This window comes from Quercus robur, chromosome 10, assembly GCF_932294415.1.
Source record: "Quercus robur chromosome 10, dhQueRobu3.1, whole genome shotgun sequence".
NCBI lineage: Eukaryota > Viridiplantae > Streptophyta > Magnoliopsida > Fagales > Fagaceae > Quercus > Quercus robur.
Window position 1 is genome coordinate 29,423,689 of NC_065543.1, and position 17,033 is coordinate 29,440,721.

Below are 17,033 nucleotides of genomic sequence, written 5' to 3' on the forward strand. Positions count from 1 at the left end.
AATACCAATTGTTCCAAATACCTTGTGTACTTTAGCAATGAATATGTATGGAATAGAGTTATTCCAACTGCCCAAGTATGAAACTGTTAAAAATAATGAAAAAATAACTAATAGGTTCATATCATATAAGATTCATGACCCATACTCCACAAAATTTCACCGTAATTAACAACCAAAGCCAATTAACACAAAAGCCACAAATTGCCTCATTGATTCTTAGCGGAGATTGACAACTTTTCACATCTTTGTGGACTTCCAGCTTATTGGACAATTCATGAAAAATGGTGGTTAAAGGTCGTGCAGCTCAACTAGTACTTCCTAAAACAGAGATGTCTAAACTTCAACTAACTTCTCCCCTATTATTGTAAATATCAAATTATCCACAAAAAAAGGGGGAAGAAACAGGGTGGGATATCTTTTTGGATACCTAATTACCCCAAGCTGTCCTTGGGTCGTAGTGTGAGAAAGGGTATAAAAGCCATTTTGATAAGTTAAGATGGGGCTTATTTCTATGAGGGAAGTACATGGAATTTCTCTCATTACAAGAAAAAAAAAAAAAAAAAAAAAAGAAAAAGAAAAGAAAAAGTGATGAGATGGGGACAGACAATATTTGCTTGCAGTAGTGCTGCAGAACACCGTGAAGGTTGGCTCTTAAACTGGCAGCTTAAAATGCACAATCTCATTCTCATTACCGTTTCTGTTGTATCCTATGATGAAAAGAAATTCATTCCTAGTAGTTTCATTAAAGTCATTGGCAGAGTCGAAGTGGGCACTGAACTTGATAACGAGTTTGATAGTTGAGCACATATATTATTTTGGTTAGTGGATCACTTTTACTCTCGAAGTTGACAAATCCTTGCATTCAAGTAACTATACCAGCAAAATTAAGGCAAAAATACGTCTATTTACATAATTAGATGTTTATTTCCAATGGCATGGGTTAAAACTCCATATATTTAATTCAAACATTATTAGATATTATGTCTACTTTCGTGGGAAAGGAATCACAACAGCATAGTAGAAACCGGCTTTGATCCCCCAGGCCCCAAGTCCCAGAGAAACCTGTCTTTTCATCATTATGTTCGCCAAATATAAAAATGGATACAAATGCATTAGAACTTTAATTGACACTACTTCTGATTTATAATTTTCTTATTAAGTTTAGATTCAGTAGGATTATGTACAACATATAAACGAATTTCAGCAGCAGAATCTGATATATATTGGAAGATATATTGACCATTGACCAATAGCAAACTATTATTGTCCCACCATATACACAAGCATGGCAAAAATCATTAAATGCAATTATAAAATGACAAAATTTTCTAACATTTCTGCAAAAAATTCCAATAAACTGAACCGAGACTCTGATTTCTAAGCTTTCATCATTTGAAAACATTTACAATAGATGGAAAACAGTACAACATGTAATCTGTACACTTTCAGGATCAATGTCACCTTCTCTGATTATGATTGTGACAAAATGAAAAGCTGAAGAAAAGACCCATCGTTACCTCAGTCAAATTCCATCTCCATAAGCGCATCCAACTGTTCATCTGTCCACTGTGGGAGTAATGTACTTGAAATTAATGGCTGATCCTTCTTGCTAACTCCAGTTATCCGACCACTTTCTTGATCATCAGGAACATCAATGAAGTTTGCTGCATTACTACTGGCTTGGTTGTTGCGTAATGGATTGCCTCCTTCAGTCTGTTTAGAAGAGTTGGGTTTGTCACTCATCACAATTTCTTCGTCACTACAAAAGATTTCCTTTCTAGAAGCCACTGCAGTGATTCCATTGACCGTACCAAGTCTCGCTGATAAGGGTTCTTTCTCTACAACATCACTTTGGTTTCTTTTGTTTCCATTGCCAAAGCAGTCACGTTGTGCTGCTGCATTTCCTCTCTCCAGCTCCTTATCATTATGGGCAGATACAAACGAATTAGAAGTTTGTCTGAGGCTATTCATGATTCCTTCAGTTCCATTCTGTGAAAGAGAAAACGTTCTCTGTGGTATCCAGGACTTTTTACTGCATTCTGGTACATGAAGGGGTATTAATCGACAGTGAGATACACAAAACAATTCTGCTCTGCCTCTATCAATGAGAAATCAAAAGGTTATAAGGAAATCTCATTAGCTAGTACTAATGCCAGCACCTAGCTCAACAAAACTTCAACTACATTGTAAAATTAGAAAACAGAACAAGAATCACACCACCTACCAGGTTCAGGAGCAGTGTGTTTGATTGGTGATGCAGAAAGTTTTTGTTTTACTGGAGGTGCACTCTCCTTTGAAATGACCTGTAATCTTAACATTTTACATCAGGGTACAGAAAGGGAATTGCTTGGGGCATGTTTTTCAATGTGAAGTAGACTCAAAGATTTTACTTAGATCTCACTTAGATCTTGGACATGGAATAAACACTACTATATGCTTAAGTAAAAAAAAAAGAAAATTATATGGTATATCAGAGTAGAAGTTGTTACGGTAAGACATCTTTGTACCATCTCAATCTCATACATACAACTAAGGTTCTAAGCTTCAGTTTTGTTGACATCTATGCCCCAAGTTGGCATAACACTATGCAATATTAGACAATGTACCCACCATGCAGTATCCTAGAGAGCTTCACTCCAAGCTATACCAGTGACTGCAGAAATCCATACTGAGGAAAATGATCCATAGCCGATGGACAAGTGGATATCAACAAACTGGGCACTGATACTGGCCAAACATATATCTGAAGCACATTCATTGTTCAGAAAACACAAAATCCCAAGTACTAATGTCCTCTAACCTCTAATATGTCAAAGAAATGAAAAAAGACATAAATGTGGCCAAACCACAATCACTCACTCCAAGAAGTCTTTTATTCATTTATTATTATTATTAGAACTAAGCCCTAGTAATAGGTTGGCTAACTTGCGAACACCAGAAGAGCATGTACCTTGACCAAGTTGCTTTGTGTTATATTCAGGTAGTGTGCAGAGCGTGAAGGGGAGAACAGAGCAACCTGAAAATGAATGAATAAGTAAATAATGAGAAACATGTCTTGACCAATCCCAAATGTAAACAACATGAATACAGAATCAAGTTCAAGACTTCAAGTTTTCATTATTTTGAAAAAAAAAAAATGCTGGTTTTACTTTAGTAAGATAGAAATACCAATTTAAACACGTTCATTACAAACCAAAATACTTTCAATTTGAAAGAATGAAATCATACCTTCTGGAGGACTAAAACTGCACCAACAGATATATCCTTTGCAAACTCTCCCTCACTAAGAGCTTTGTGGTGTATGCTAGCATTGATTGAACCTGTAGGATCCTGAAATCAAACATTTAAGTCAGATGAGAAATACTCAATATCCACACAACTAATGTAAAGGTGAACAAGAAATACACATTGCATTTATCGCCACATTTTATTAATTTTACCTTCAGAGTCACCATCATGTCACCAAGACCATTTGGTGTGCACGATTTGATAATGGCAACAACCTAAATGCAAGCAACTATATAAAATCAGAATACAACATATAATCATCAAGTTCTAAAAAAATTAGACTAAAATATACCATCTGTCCCTAAACTTTAGCTCATTAGTGTTTTTAGTCTCTGAAGTTTAAAATGATCGCTTTTAGTTTCTAACAAACTTAAAGTAACCACTTTTAGTCCCTATGGAGTGATGACATGCCTGCTTTTTTGTTTGTTCATGTCATTTGAGAGACTAAAAATGATTACTTTAAGCTTTAGGAACTAAAATCACCCGTGTGCTAAACTTTAAATACCAACCATGTATTTAAGACAATAAATTAAAGGCTTCAATATTATTTTCTTCCCTAAAGTTTACATGTAGTTCGTTTTTCGTCCAAAACTTTGTAAAGACCTTTTGTCAAATAGTTTAGGGGTGAAAATAGGGATGAAAAAAAATTAAAAACTTTTTTCAATAGTTCAGAATAAAAAAAAGATCTTTTTTTTTTTTTTTAATTAAAAAATTAAGGACAAAGAGTGAAACATTTTCAATAGTTTAAGGACAAAAAACAAACCTTTTAAAGTATAGGGACAAAAAAAGAAATTCATGCACACTTTAAGGATGAAAACAATTTTTTAACCTAAATTTAAATAATGTGTTTCAAATAAGAAGCCTCTAATTATTGCTAAAATCATATCTATGATCTTGATTCATATAGAAGAGGCCAACTTCAAAAATTGAACTATCTAGAGTATAAAATTATTTCATATATCAGTTCCTAAATCTTTTTCTAATAACTAAACCCACTTTCCTTTTTCATCTTGTCCTCATGTTTTCTCAGGAAACAAACAAATCCAAATATCATAAAATTCACAATAATGAATCAATACCTGAGCCACTCTCTCCGAATTAAGCCCATTCTTGATTGAGCTCAGAGTCGTCCTTGTCGCCACACCGTTACCTTGAAAAAAAACGAAGAAGTCAGAAACCACTAATCAGGCAATTAACACTCTCAAAATCTATTAATAAAATATATAACCTTGATGGCTAAGAAAATCGAGAGCGCAAAGCCAGGGATTGGTGGATAAATCATGATCATCGTGGCGATGAGGATTTTCAACAACTCTCCTTATGAACTCCTGAGTAGGGACCAATTCCTCTTGGGTCCTTCTGCGGTGGTGCATTGCAGATTGAAGATCTCCGGCGGGGCCTGGAATGAGCGGAGGCGAGGAAGACTTTGACTTCGAGGTTTGGGATTGGGACTGAGTGGTTAGGGTTTGAGAGCAGCGTTGGAGAATCGGTAGTAGTGAATGTGAGTGGTTCTCTTCTTCATCGTCTAAGTCTATATCTAGTGCTTCCCAGGGGCAGGGGTTGGGGTTGTTTTGTTGTTCTTCTTCTTCCATTTTGGGTTTTGGGTTTTGGTATCTGTTTGGCTTGGCAAGCGCGGGAAATGAACAATGTTGAATGAATGTTCCCACATTTCCACACTTCTTAAGTTTGGCCAAATTGCATTTTACTCCCTCTTTTTTGACTTGTTAATGATTATTACTGTCATTATTTTGGTCACTCATGTTTTAAGATTTTCAATTTACATCCCCTAGTTGAATAATGATGTGACTCCTTTTAAATGACCGAGAACCTTTCTAAGGTAGCTCCCTTTTTGGAGCTAAAGCTAGCCAAGTCCATCTTTGAAATTAAGGCTGTGTTTGACTCAATATAAAATATTTTTAGAGTGTAAATTATTTTTAAGTGAAAATATTTTTTTGAGAGGAAAATATTTTTAAGTGTCTAGTTGCATCCCAAAAAATGATTTGGAAGGAAAAATATTTTAAGATGTTTGGTTATGCTCTTGAAAATTCTCCAAAAATCACATTTTCTATTAATTTATCATATTTTCACACTTCCAAACAAATATTAAAATAGAAAATCCCAATATATAAATATAAAATCCGAAATAAGAAAAAAAAAAAAACCAATCTTTCTCAAACGAGACACCAATCTTGAGAGAGGGAGAGAGAGTGAGGTTAAATCTTGACATGGTGGCAAAGGGAGGAAGCTAAGAGGGAGAAAAATTGGTGGCAGAGGGAGGAAGAGAGAGGATGAGGGAGGAAAAGTTTACCGTGATTGACGATGAGAGGATTGCCCACAGATGGCAGTGGAGTTAGGCTGGAGTGACGGTGAGCTCTCTCTCTCTCTCTCTCTCTCTCTCTCTCTCTCTCTCTCTCTCATAGAAGTTGAAAACGGATGTGATTCGTTTGAAGGTGAAATACAAGTGTAAATGGTTTTACACTTGAAATTTTACACACAACTGAAATTTATTTTTGGTTTGAGTGAGTTTTTTGCAGCCAACCCATACACAACTGATAGTGTAAAATCTTTTTCATATTTCTTTAGCACCGGAAACAAACACAACTTAAGACTAATAAAATCTTTGTTTGTTTTGTTTTGTTTTGTTTTTTTTTTCTTTTGTTGGAGCTACCAAAAGTGCAATCCCCTTTTTAGGACTTAGCTACAGTACCGAGTCAATGTGCTTATATCATCATATGTTTCAAAGCAAATCATTTTCCTATATTCAATGATCAACAACATATACTTTCAATACCGTGATATTGCTAGTTAAAGGTGAACAAATATCAAATTACTTCTAAATTATCATGTATACTTTAAACAAAAAGTTCTTTCTCAGAATGGGAAACATCTCAACATGAACATTCTCGCAAGTATTCATAATACCAAATTGTAATATTTCTCAAAATGCATGCATTATTTTGACTAAATAAAAACAATATTTTGGGTTAGAACTTAGAAACGAAACACATTTTGCATGGTCATGGTATTGGTTGGTGGCCAAGCCACTTAGCTTAGACGGAAGTTAGACAATATCAACAAGATGAGTCTTTCAAATATATTAGTTGAACGACAATAACAATTAATCTAGATGGTAAAATATATTGGTGCGTGTTGTGTTTGGGAACAATTTATTTAGCTGAAACTGAAAACCTTTTGTTGAGAGTACTGTAGATAAAGCTAAAAAGAAAAATAAGCAATTTGACAATAAAAAATAAGCAAAAAGAAAAATAAAGCAAATGTTAGATTGGTTGTGCCCATATATGCCAGTTCATGTCTCATTTTTTATACTAAATTTCTAGTAATCTTTCTTCCCTTGTGACATTTTAGATTTTTTTTTTCTTTTAATTTTCTTTCTCCAAAATTCGTATTATATTATATGTATTGTATATATAGGTATATATAAGGATATGTTGTAATAATGACGTTTGAGTTTGGAGAATATGGTTTCATAAAGTGAAAATTCAAGTTCTGGAATTTTCTAAGTGAAAATTCGAAAATATTAATTTTATGAAAATTTTTACAATTTTCTGATGACTATTCAAAAAGGTTGAAGAGGTTTCAATCTTTGTTAACTGTTTTATAAAAAAAATAAATAACTCTCCATACGTGCCTTCTCATGAAACAGGCTTATGTTCACTTGAAAAATAACTAACTCTCTATATGTGCCTTTTCATGAAACATAACCCTATGGGTATAAATAGAGGCTTATGTTCTCTTGAAAAAACTAACTCCACAAAAGAGTAAGTTTGAGAGAAACACAAGAAATCTTGTAGTCATTCTCCAAAATTGCTATCTATAGAACTCAACATCTTGGTTGTATCCTGGTGACAAATTTGCAATAACCCTTTAGCAACAAAAGTGTGGGGGGCAAATATTGTCTAAGGCAAATGATATGGTGCCTTCAAGTTATCTATTTTCTGTTTGTCTTTTGTGTTAACCTTGTTCTTCTATTATTACTTTGTGTAATATCCCCAACAATCTTAGACAATATTCGACTACATGACAAGGAGTAAATGATGGTACAACTTTGAAGATGTTGAACCATGGTTTGGTGAAATAGGATCGCTTTGATGGAACCAATTTTACACAGTAGAAAGAGCAATTGGCTTGGATTTGAAGAGTTCTTCAAATGATGAATCGATCATAAAGAAGATTCAATGAAATAAGGCTTAAAGAAACAAGTTTCTTTGTTGGCAAGACAAGGTGATGATTCTTTCATATTGTGACTGCATTTAAAAGCCATGTTCATAGTTTGAACATTGAAGGTATGAATTTCTTGTTCATGGCAATTTGAATTTTAAATTGATTGATGAGTTTCTTTGTTAAAATATTTGCATGTGTTGCGAATTTATTTGAATTGAGATATAAAAATGAAATTTTAACATGTTTAAATGTTATAAAGTGAAGTAGAAAATCTAAAGGATGGGAATTTAAACTGTTAAAGTGATAGAGTATAAGAATATTTTCCTAAGTGATTTTCTAAACTATGTCAAACATTAAGGAACATGTCAAAAGATTTCACTTTAGATCAATTCAGACCACATTACTGAATTGAAGAGGAAAGTTCGGTTAGAGGTGTATCATCTAACACCGATTCTAAAGTGAATGTGAACAATGTTAAAATTGGAAGTTCTAGTAAGAACAATAAACACTTGAATGTGAATAAGTGTGTGAATTGTTTTACAAGAACAACTATAAGGATCCCAACAATAACAAGTAGAATGTCATGTTTCCTTTGTGGAAAGAAAGACCATTACATTTGAGAATGTAAGTTCTCAAAGAATAAGAAGGACAAAGATAGAAATGCCAATGAAGCGATTGTCATTAAGGACATTATTGCTATGGTGAGTGATGTATGTAATAAAGATCACTATATTTCATATGGCTGTAATTACAAATCCTTCCGATTGGTGTTTTGATTCAGGTGCAATGTTGCATGTGTGCAACTACAAGGCACAATTCACGACTTATAAGGAGTCTTCTATAGAACTAGAGGTGCTTGTGGACATCCACAGTAAAGCAAAAGTTCATGGAAAGTGCATTGTTGAAGTGAAATTGAGTTTTGGCAGTAAGTTCTCTTGACCAATGCTATATTTTCATGTACCTAATATCAAGAAAAGCCAATTTGTTATTTAAGAATGGTCTTGTCCAAGAATGAGATATTAATAGGCAATGGTTATGTTAATATTTGAGTGTTATTTATCAATATGTTTTGGTTGTGCTTATATTGTTGATTCTTTATTTGTGGCATGCTAGATTGAGACTTTTAAATTTCAAATTCTTGAAATTTATATCAAAGAATGATATAATTTATATAAGCATGATGATTTGAATTGAATGATGTATTCACTAGAAATGATGAATATTTCTAAATGTATATTATTCTCTGTGAGGAAAATATCATAATACACTAAAGTGCATTCCCTTATACACTCTAATAAAATTGTTTGGTCAAAAGAGAGAACTCTATTTGATATGGTGAATGCCATAAACTTGAGTGCAATTAACTAAGTTCCTATCTGATCAATGGGAAGAAGCTTTGCTTAGTGTATACTATGTGCATAATAGAGTTTCATCTCAAAAGTATTTCATATGTGTTATGAAATGAGAAAGTGACCAATGCTTATCATTTTAAACTGTGGGGGTGTTTAACCTTTTGTAAATGATAGACCAAAGATGACTAATTAGTCAAAGAGTTATATAAAGTGTATATGTAGGTTATGAGTAAATTCGAGGGTATGTAGTTTATTAGACTTAAAAGTCTAATATAAGAGTGAAATCAAAGGATATTAAATTTATTGAGTTTAAATTCAAAGATGATTTCAAGGATACCCTGATACCTACTTAAACACGAGTAAATGACTCAAATCTTAAATATCACATTAAGTGATGTTAAAGATTTAAATGTCGTTCACCAAGTGAACAAAGGTGGAGTCAAAGTTTGAGAAATAAAAAGGATTTTAATCCAAATTTTATTTCATGTGAAGCCCTTGTTTACCTTGTTAAAGGTAATAAAAGTGTAGTCCTAATTAAATAACCATGGTATTCTTTGAGGGAAGTGATGCTAAAGTTTTAGAAAGTTTTGTGTTTCTAAAAAGATGTAGCTTTCTATTGTAAAAGCTATTAATGATGAGATAGACTCGATATTATTTAATAATAATTGGGTCTTAATAGATCTACATCTAGCTTTAAAACCAATTGGTTGTGAGTGGGTATTAGAATAAGATATAAAATCTTTTGGTCTAAGGTTAATAGTCAAAGGTTTGAAACAAAGGGAAAAAGATAGAATTTTAATATCTATACACTAGTAATTATTTGTGTTATTAGTTTGATATCTTTAAAACCATTCATATAATTTTAAAGAAATTCACTATATTCTATTATTACATTTTGATATATGTAACTATAGTGTGTGTATATATGTGAATTTTGGAATGGTTGAGAACACAAATTGTGGGGTTTAGAAACTCAAATTGTGGAATTATAATTTCCAAGAAAGTGTGGGGGTATAACCCTTAAACGAGTCATGAACTCATAAGAATGCTAATGTGCATCAAAGATGTACTTGATAAAGGTATTGAGAATTAACATCGAGGGATGTTAAATTCATTGTGATTAAATTCTGCCATGTGTGGTATATGTCTTGAGTTTAAACAAGCACATATTGTGATCCTATTTTGAAAGTACCTCATTGTGAAATAAAGAGAGTACAAGTGAGTTCATTAATTGAACATTCAAGGATCAATAATGAAATATTGGATTGTGTCTCCACATATAATTTGAGTATGCATCATAAAGATGTGAAGTGACTTTCTTAAAAAGTGATCTTGGTAAGGAAGTTTGCTTCAAAGACCTGTGAGTTTTATTTTCTTACTTAATTAAATGAAAGTATTTTATGAATGAGAATCAAGTAAAAAAATATAGTGGAGATGTGCACTATATTAATCTCATTTTGAGATTTATGTTATCTCATTTTGTTGAGATTTGAGTAATCCCATTTGTTGAGATTAGTGATTTCTCATTCTATTGGGAATTGTATTATCTCATTGTGTTGAGAACTTGCTTATTAGATTTTAATATCTTTAAAGAGGCAAAGACACTCTGATTCCAATAATAAATAAAGAAATTACTGGAAGGGCGGATGCATAGCTTGAGTTTGCTAGTGAATTAAGTACATGTTGCGCATCATGTATGGAACTAAACTAGACATTGCCTTTACAGTATGTAGACTTTCAAAATTTTTAAAACTTGAGGTTGATCACTAGAAAGTACTTAATTGTGATGAATATCTATTATATAGAATATTCAAGTTTAATTTTATTATTGATGTGAGTGATAACATCTATGTCTAGTTAGATAATCACTACATGTGGGGGTGCTATGTGTAAGCATTAAAGAAATAAGGTGTATTTCTTACTCTACAATAGAATTAAATTGAGAGCATTGATTATAATGGTAATAGGTAGGGAAAGAAAATGACTAAGGTTTTGATAAAGTGTCGTGGCCACGACTATAGTGAGCCATTCCTTGTACTGTAATTGTGAAACCACAATGCATATGGTATACATAAGGCAAGTCAACCTTGAACTGATATACAATGTATATGGTGTACAATGTGAACTTAGACTTAAAAGTCTAAGACAAGAATACGTAAGGCAAGTCAAGTGTGGTTGGACTAGTCCATTGCCTACGTAATTCTATATATAAAATAGGTCATTTACCGAAGTGTGTCTCGAGACTTGGTAAAGGATAACATCCATTGGAATGGAACTAAAATCCTTCTTTTAAGAGAATCACTAATAGTGAGAACCCAACCTTGAACTGATTATATCTAAGGGGTTTAAAGAGTAACAACAAGCTATTGATACGTGGTTAGTAAGAGCACTAAATTTGTGTCTAATTTAGGATAGATTAGTACAGACTGTTATGATGAAATTGAGGATGAGTTTTAAACTCTTAATGAAGTTTATAAATCATAAATGTTTGTGTAACAGGGGCATAAGAAGGAACTTCACCTTTGTGAACATAGGAGTGGTGCCGCTTCCAGCAAGAGTAAAAGGGCTTTCTTTTGTACGTGTTCACTAAACCGGGTAGAGCACAAGGCCATAATAGTGCTAACAACTTGGATTTCTAAATGTGTTGTAGATGTTCTCATGTGTGTGTTGTTTCCGATTTCAACACATAAGAGTTTTGGTTTAAGCACCAAGCCACCATTAACTCTATTGATTTCTTGAGCAATTACACTAAAGAGAGGTTTAAGTTGAAAGACACCTTCCATTATGCATGATAGGATATCAATCAAGTGAGACATAAATTATTACAACCTAATGGGGGATTATTGTATATATAGGTATATATAAGGATAGATTGTAATAATGATATTTGAGTTTGGAGAATATGGTTTCATAAAGTGAAAATTCAAGTTCTGAAATTTTCTAAATGAAAATTCGAAAATATTAATTTTCTGAAATTTTCTAGAATTTTTTGGTAACTATTCAAAAAGGTTGAAGAGGTTTCAATCTTTGTTTACCATTTTATGAAAAAAATGACTAACTCTCCATATGTGCCTTTTCATGAAATAGGCTTATGTTCACTTGAAAAATAACTAACTCTCCATAGGTGCCTTTTCATGAAACATAACCTTATGAGTATAAATAGAGGGCTTATGTTCTCTTGAAAAAACTAACTCCACAAAAGAGTAAGTTTGAGAGAAACACAAGAAATCCTGTGGTCATTCTTCAGAATTGCTATCTGTAGAATCCAACATCTTGGTTGTATCCTGGTGACAAATTTACAATAACCCTTTAGCAACAAAAGTGTGGGGGGCAAATATTGTCTAAGGAAAACGAAATGGTGCCTCTAAGTTATCTATTTTCTGTTTGTCTTTTGTGTTAACCTTATTCTTCCATTATTACTTTGTGTAATATCCCCAACAATATGTGGTTCCATTACTAGAGAATTCGGCTAAAAGATTATTTATAAAAGATAATGTCCCTTATAGGAACAAAGAATATCAATATGTTATAGTCTTAAAAAAGTACTTGCTCTCCTTGTTTTCCAAGTTTCCAGGATTTTTGTATTGCTTGCTTGCCTTTGTTACCTAGTTACTGATACAACGCAAGACATTTAAAAGAACAAAGGTTTTGGATTCTACCCATTATATTTACGGTTGTTAATTAACTTGTGAGGCCTATAAGATCCAATTGATTTGCTTGTTAGATCTTGTTTGGTAAAGGCTATTCTGAGTCTGTGATTTTTGTTTGCGTTTTTTCTTTTAAACTCACGGGCCTCACCGTTGAATTCTTGTTTGACACATGCATTCAGTTTTCTGTTTTCAAAATACTCAACTTAATTTTCATTGTGCAAAACACAACTTAGAGAACAACGTTTGGGTGTTTTCCACATTAAAAAAAAAGGGTTTAGTGGCAATGTGGCATAGTCAGGGCCGGCTCAACAGTAGATGTAAGAGATGCAATCGCCTAAGGCCCCCAAATAAAAGAAGGTCCCATTTGTAAAAAAAAAATTATATATATAATATATTTATTTATATATTTTAGTTAAAAAAATTTTAAGCATTTTTATTGGTCAATAAAATGCATTAAAAAGGCCCTATTGTATCCTAAAATGCAAAAGATTAAAAAGGAAAAAAAAATTGTCAAAGTTTAGCTAACACAATTAAATTTTAGGAGACAAATGTATTAATCCATTCTTGAAGGGTCATTCTACTATACCCCTTATATTTTTTAGGGGGTACGGTACCCACTTAAATCTATACCATTAATTGATGTTATTTTAATTGTGACCGTTGATTTAAGTTTAGTACGAAACCTGTCACCGGGAGACTAGGTTATTATATAAAAGCCAAAAAAAAAAAAACGAAAAACAGGTGATTCTCTCTCAACTTCATATCCTCTCTCTCGTGTGCTCCCTCTTTTTCCTTCTCTTAAAAAAACCTCAGATTGCTTCTTCTTCCATGTCCGTCAACTTCACTTCATCCCATCAGCGTCCTCATTTACTCACCACTGAGGGTTTTTCAAGGGATCAAATCCTTTTGATTTTGTTTAAGGTAAGAATCAAACAAAACCCTAATTTCTCTGTCATTGTTTTGTGCCCCTTTTCTTTTTTGATTTTTGAGAAAATTTTGGAATTTCGCTCTTAAATTTCATTTCACTGTAACGTTGGCAAATTTCTGTGCTGGTGAGGTTCCAATTTTGTTCTTTCATATAAGTGGCACAGAAAGTGCTTGTTGAAATGCTTTTTAAGGATTCAGTTTCCAAAACTTGTGGCTTTGTGTTTTGCTCATCAGGGGGTGTGGGTTCTTGTTAGTGTGGTGTTGAAATTTTATTTGTATTTCTTTTATTTTATTGGTTAGCAGAGGAAAAAGGCAACGACTATGTATTTAAGGGGGAAGGGTTTTTATAAAGAAATACTTTTTTTCTTTTATGTCCTAGGGAGGACATGGGTATAGAGTTGCTATTTCTTTGTTTCTATTTCATTTCTTTTCTATGTGGTGTACAACTAAGTTGTAATTCTGTAGCTGTTGCAGCATCTCGAAATCAAATTTTGAATTTTGTTTTGAGTGTTTTCTAGTTTTATAGTTTTAGAGTTTGAGAGCTGTTGTGTTGCATTTTGGCTAGTACAGAATTGGGTTTTTTGTACTTTCGCTTGCTATTTGCATCTCAGGTTGTTTCTGGTGTCTGTGCTAATAAAATTTTCTGATTTATCAAATAAATAAATAAATAAATTAAAGAGATTGTAGATCAAAATAACGAAATTTTTAGAACCATCCTGTTATTTTATATTGAGATGTTGAATCAGTCAATAGCATTTTTTGATGGCCAACTAGAATGAAATGGACTGCTACTTTTTATGCTAGATGGCAAGGTTTTTTTTTTGTTTTTATATTTTTTTATGACTGTCTCACTAGGTAAATTTAGTTGCTCATGTCATAGACCTGCTCATGTCCAATTTCAAGGCACACATTACCTCTCTCCCTTTTTTTTTTTTTTTTTTTTTTTTTTTTTTTTTTTTTAAAGAAAAAACCTCACTGCCATATAGCACTTTGAAGTGATGTGATTATCAACTTGAGACCAGGCTTAAGTCGATTCACCGAGACTTTTGCAGCAACTTGTTCCTAGTCACTCCAATGCATTGCCCATATGCCTGCTTGAGTCTTGATATTCTGTTATTTGGGTAAATATTAGTGCAAACCAGTTATTGCATACAACTATGCACACACTTCTTGCACTGAAATCATGACAGTTATGTGCTACAATTGGTATGTGTCAGTATGAAATAAACATTGCCCATATTATTTACTCTTCTTTTCTTCACCAGCCTATGGAAGTACTTGTTTTATAGGGTTTTGACTTAAATTAGCACAATCCTATTTACTAAGCAAATAGCACGATTTTTACATTCTATCCATTGATGAGACTGGCTGAATCAACCCTTACAATTGGAACTGTTGCTGTTTCAATCAATCTGACCATTTCACATGCCACTGAACTGAGTTCATCTATCCCCTGCATCTCAGTATCATTCTGCTGAATGAACTTCAATGCCTTAGAATCGCTGTCCTCCATATCCTGAAATGAGTCTCTTATAATAAGCTGCAAAGATTGAATTGCATTAATTTCTGAAACCTCCCATGGCAAGCAAATAGGCAAAATAGCCAACAACCTCACCAACAGATTCCCTCACGCCTTAAACCATTGCACTTCTTATTCTTCTTTACTCACCAGATCCTAGGACTTTTTCTCTCCCAATTTAGACCAATAGACTGAGAGGAGGTCAAAAGCTAAAGCTAAAGCTATAGCTAGGTAGCTCTATACTATACTTCTTTGGATTTCTATTATGGTGCCTGCTTTGCTTGCTTTACTTCTAATCATAACATTGTCCCTCCATCCCATGTGTGTTGTTGCAGTGAAAATTTGCATAGCGTGTAAATATATGAGTTCCAAGGTCAGGTTGCTACTGGCTTGGTCTTTGAGAGACTTGATTAAAGAGGTGGACAAAAAGACACCCATATTTCTACTCATAACTAAGATTTTAAGAAAGCTTTTGTGGGCCATATTGGCCTTTTCTTTAATTTAAAAAGCGAACACACTTTCTTAAGTGTTACTCTAATTCAAGGGAATATTTGAATCGCTTTATTAATTAACTTCCTCATTTATTTTTTTCTTCTTCTTTGGCCCTTATGTTCCTCCTTTGTTTAATTTGATTGAATGTTCCTATTGCTGTCCGGAACTTGAATTTTTTTTTGTTGTTGTTAACTTCCCCCTCCCCCTCTCATTGTTCGACAAATAATAGACACCATCTTGGAAATTTGGGTTGGTGGGGTTGCAATCTCTCTTTTCTCACACACATTTTGGCATGAAATGAGGCTGGAGAAAATGTAAGATATTTGAAACTTTTTTTTAAGGGTGATGGTATGTTTCAACCATGCATGGCGTTTAGGCCAAACTCACTTGTCTGCTTGTGGAGACAAGAAAGACACACTTCACAAACTCCAGTTTCCCTCTCTCTTTCTTTCTCTGTCATTACTATTAAGCCCTGTGTTTCTATGTGTGAGACTTCTCTGCTCACACATGCAGGTAGGCTTGCCTCCTAGTAATTCCCAATATATTTTCTCAGCAATGAGTGAAATGGAAGAAGCTTTTCACTTTTTGACAGGTTGAACCAATAATGTCAGACCAAAAAATAAATCCACAAGGCCACAGACTACAAGTGTTAGTGTTACATAGGTTCACCAATTACCATACCTAAAACCTTATGGGTTAAAGGGGACATAAACTTCCCCTGAACTGTCCTCTGTCGCAAATCTGGAGGGAGGATTTAGAATCTAAATGTTTTAGGTTAAGCAAGTCTAAAATAGAGTACTTGGAGTTTAAGTTTAGTAAAAGGAGATTTAAAGATGGAGTGTTATAACTTGTAGGACAAGAAATACTTTAGAGTGAAAAAACATTTCTAGGATGTTTCAACTGTGAAATTTATTTACTTTTTAATGTATGTTATTGCTTACCTTGTTTTTATTTCAAGCTATATTGCGATAGGAGTATGGGGAGAGTGAAGAACATTGAAGAGCAAGATGCTGTTGAAGAGCAAGATGCTCTCCAAGTTAGCCCTCCGAAAAGACCATTTGGATCATTTTTAATTTATTAGTAAGATTCACGCAATTCATTATATATTCACTTGTTCTACAGTTTTCACATAATTTGCTTTAACTGCTTCTGCTTCTTTATCAACAGTGTCTACTTTTTGTAGGAGAACTGGTCGGAACGTTTGCAATACAAGTTGGCATCAAATCTAGTGCTTTCAAAAGAAAATGAACAATGTTCCAAAATAATAGAAAATGCTAGAAATATTCCACTACATGATTATTTTCGGTCACTCAAATGACAGTGACTTGTATAAATTGATGACTGAATTTTTTGGAAAATGCTGCAATTTAGTGAATTTTCTCTTCTATTGAAAGGGAGATTGAATTTGTATCATTCATGAATCATGATTACAAATGTATGTGTTGTATGCACACATGCAATGTTGTTGACAATTAGATTTGTGATGTTGCCCGTGTGAGGTTGGCTAGGAGTGCTCATGTTTACTGAAAACAATTGAATGTAATTGTTAACTGTTGATAACATTGCATTTTGGCAGACTTTAAAATCTAAAATTATTTTGAAATGTAGCTATAGCTTGCTGTT

General features: G+C 33.2%; 1 protein-coding gene and 1 long non-coding RNA gene across 2 annotated transcripts; one reads left to right on the forward strand and one right to left on the reverse strand.

Annotated features, from left to right (window-relative positions):
• Positions 1–1,190: 1,190 nt before the first annotated feature.
• LOC126703159 (uncharacterized) lies at positions 1,191–4,956 on the reverse strand. Its single transcript, XM_050402087.1, has 7 exons — positions 4,517–4,956; positions 4,368–4,438; positions 3,441–3,503; positions 3,229–3,330; positions 2,951–3,016; positions 2,225–2,303; positions 1,191–2,039 (listed from the first exon to the last, which is right to left on the reverse strand). The coding sequence occupies exons 1-7, from the start codon at positions 4,878–4,880 to the stop codon at positions 1,519–1,521; spliced, it is 1,266 nt and encodes a 421-aa protein (XP_050258044.1). The 5' UTR covers positions 4,881–4,956; the 3' UTR covers positions 1,191–1,518.
• Positions 4,957–13,192: 8,236 nt separating this feature from the next.
• On the forward strand, positions 13,193–17,033 carry LOC126702287 (uncharacterized). The gene is made up of 3 exons (XR_007647705.1): positions 13,193–13,393; positions 16,369–16,490; positions 16,594–17,033. It is a non-coding gene; the product is annotated as an uncharacterized LOC126702287 (long non-coding RNA).

What these genes read in the sequence shown, in the direction of transcription:
- LOC126703159 (XM_050402087.1), bottom strand. Translation starts at nt 4,880, where the DNA reads ATGGAAGAAGAAGAACAACAAAACAACCCCAACCCCTGCCCCTGGGAA. An exon ending in ACATGATGGTGACTCTGAAG is followed by an intron (nt 3,331 to 3,440) that starts GTAAAATTAATA and finishes GTTTGATTTCAG; the next exon opens with GATCCTACAGGTTCAATCAA. An exon ending in ACACACTGCTCCTGAACCTG is followed by an intron (nt 2,040 to 2,224) that starts GTAGGTGGTGTG and finishes TTCATGTACCAG; the next exon opens with AATGCAGTAAAAAGTCCTGG.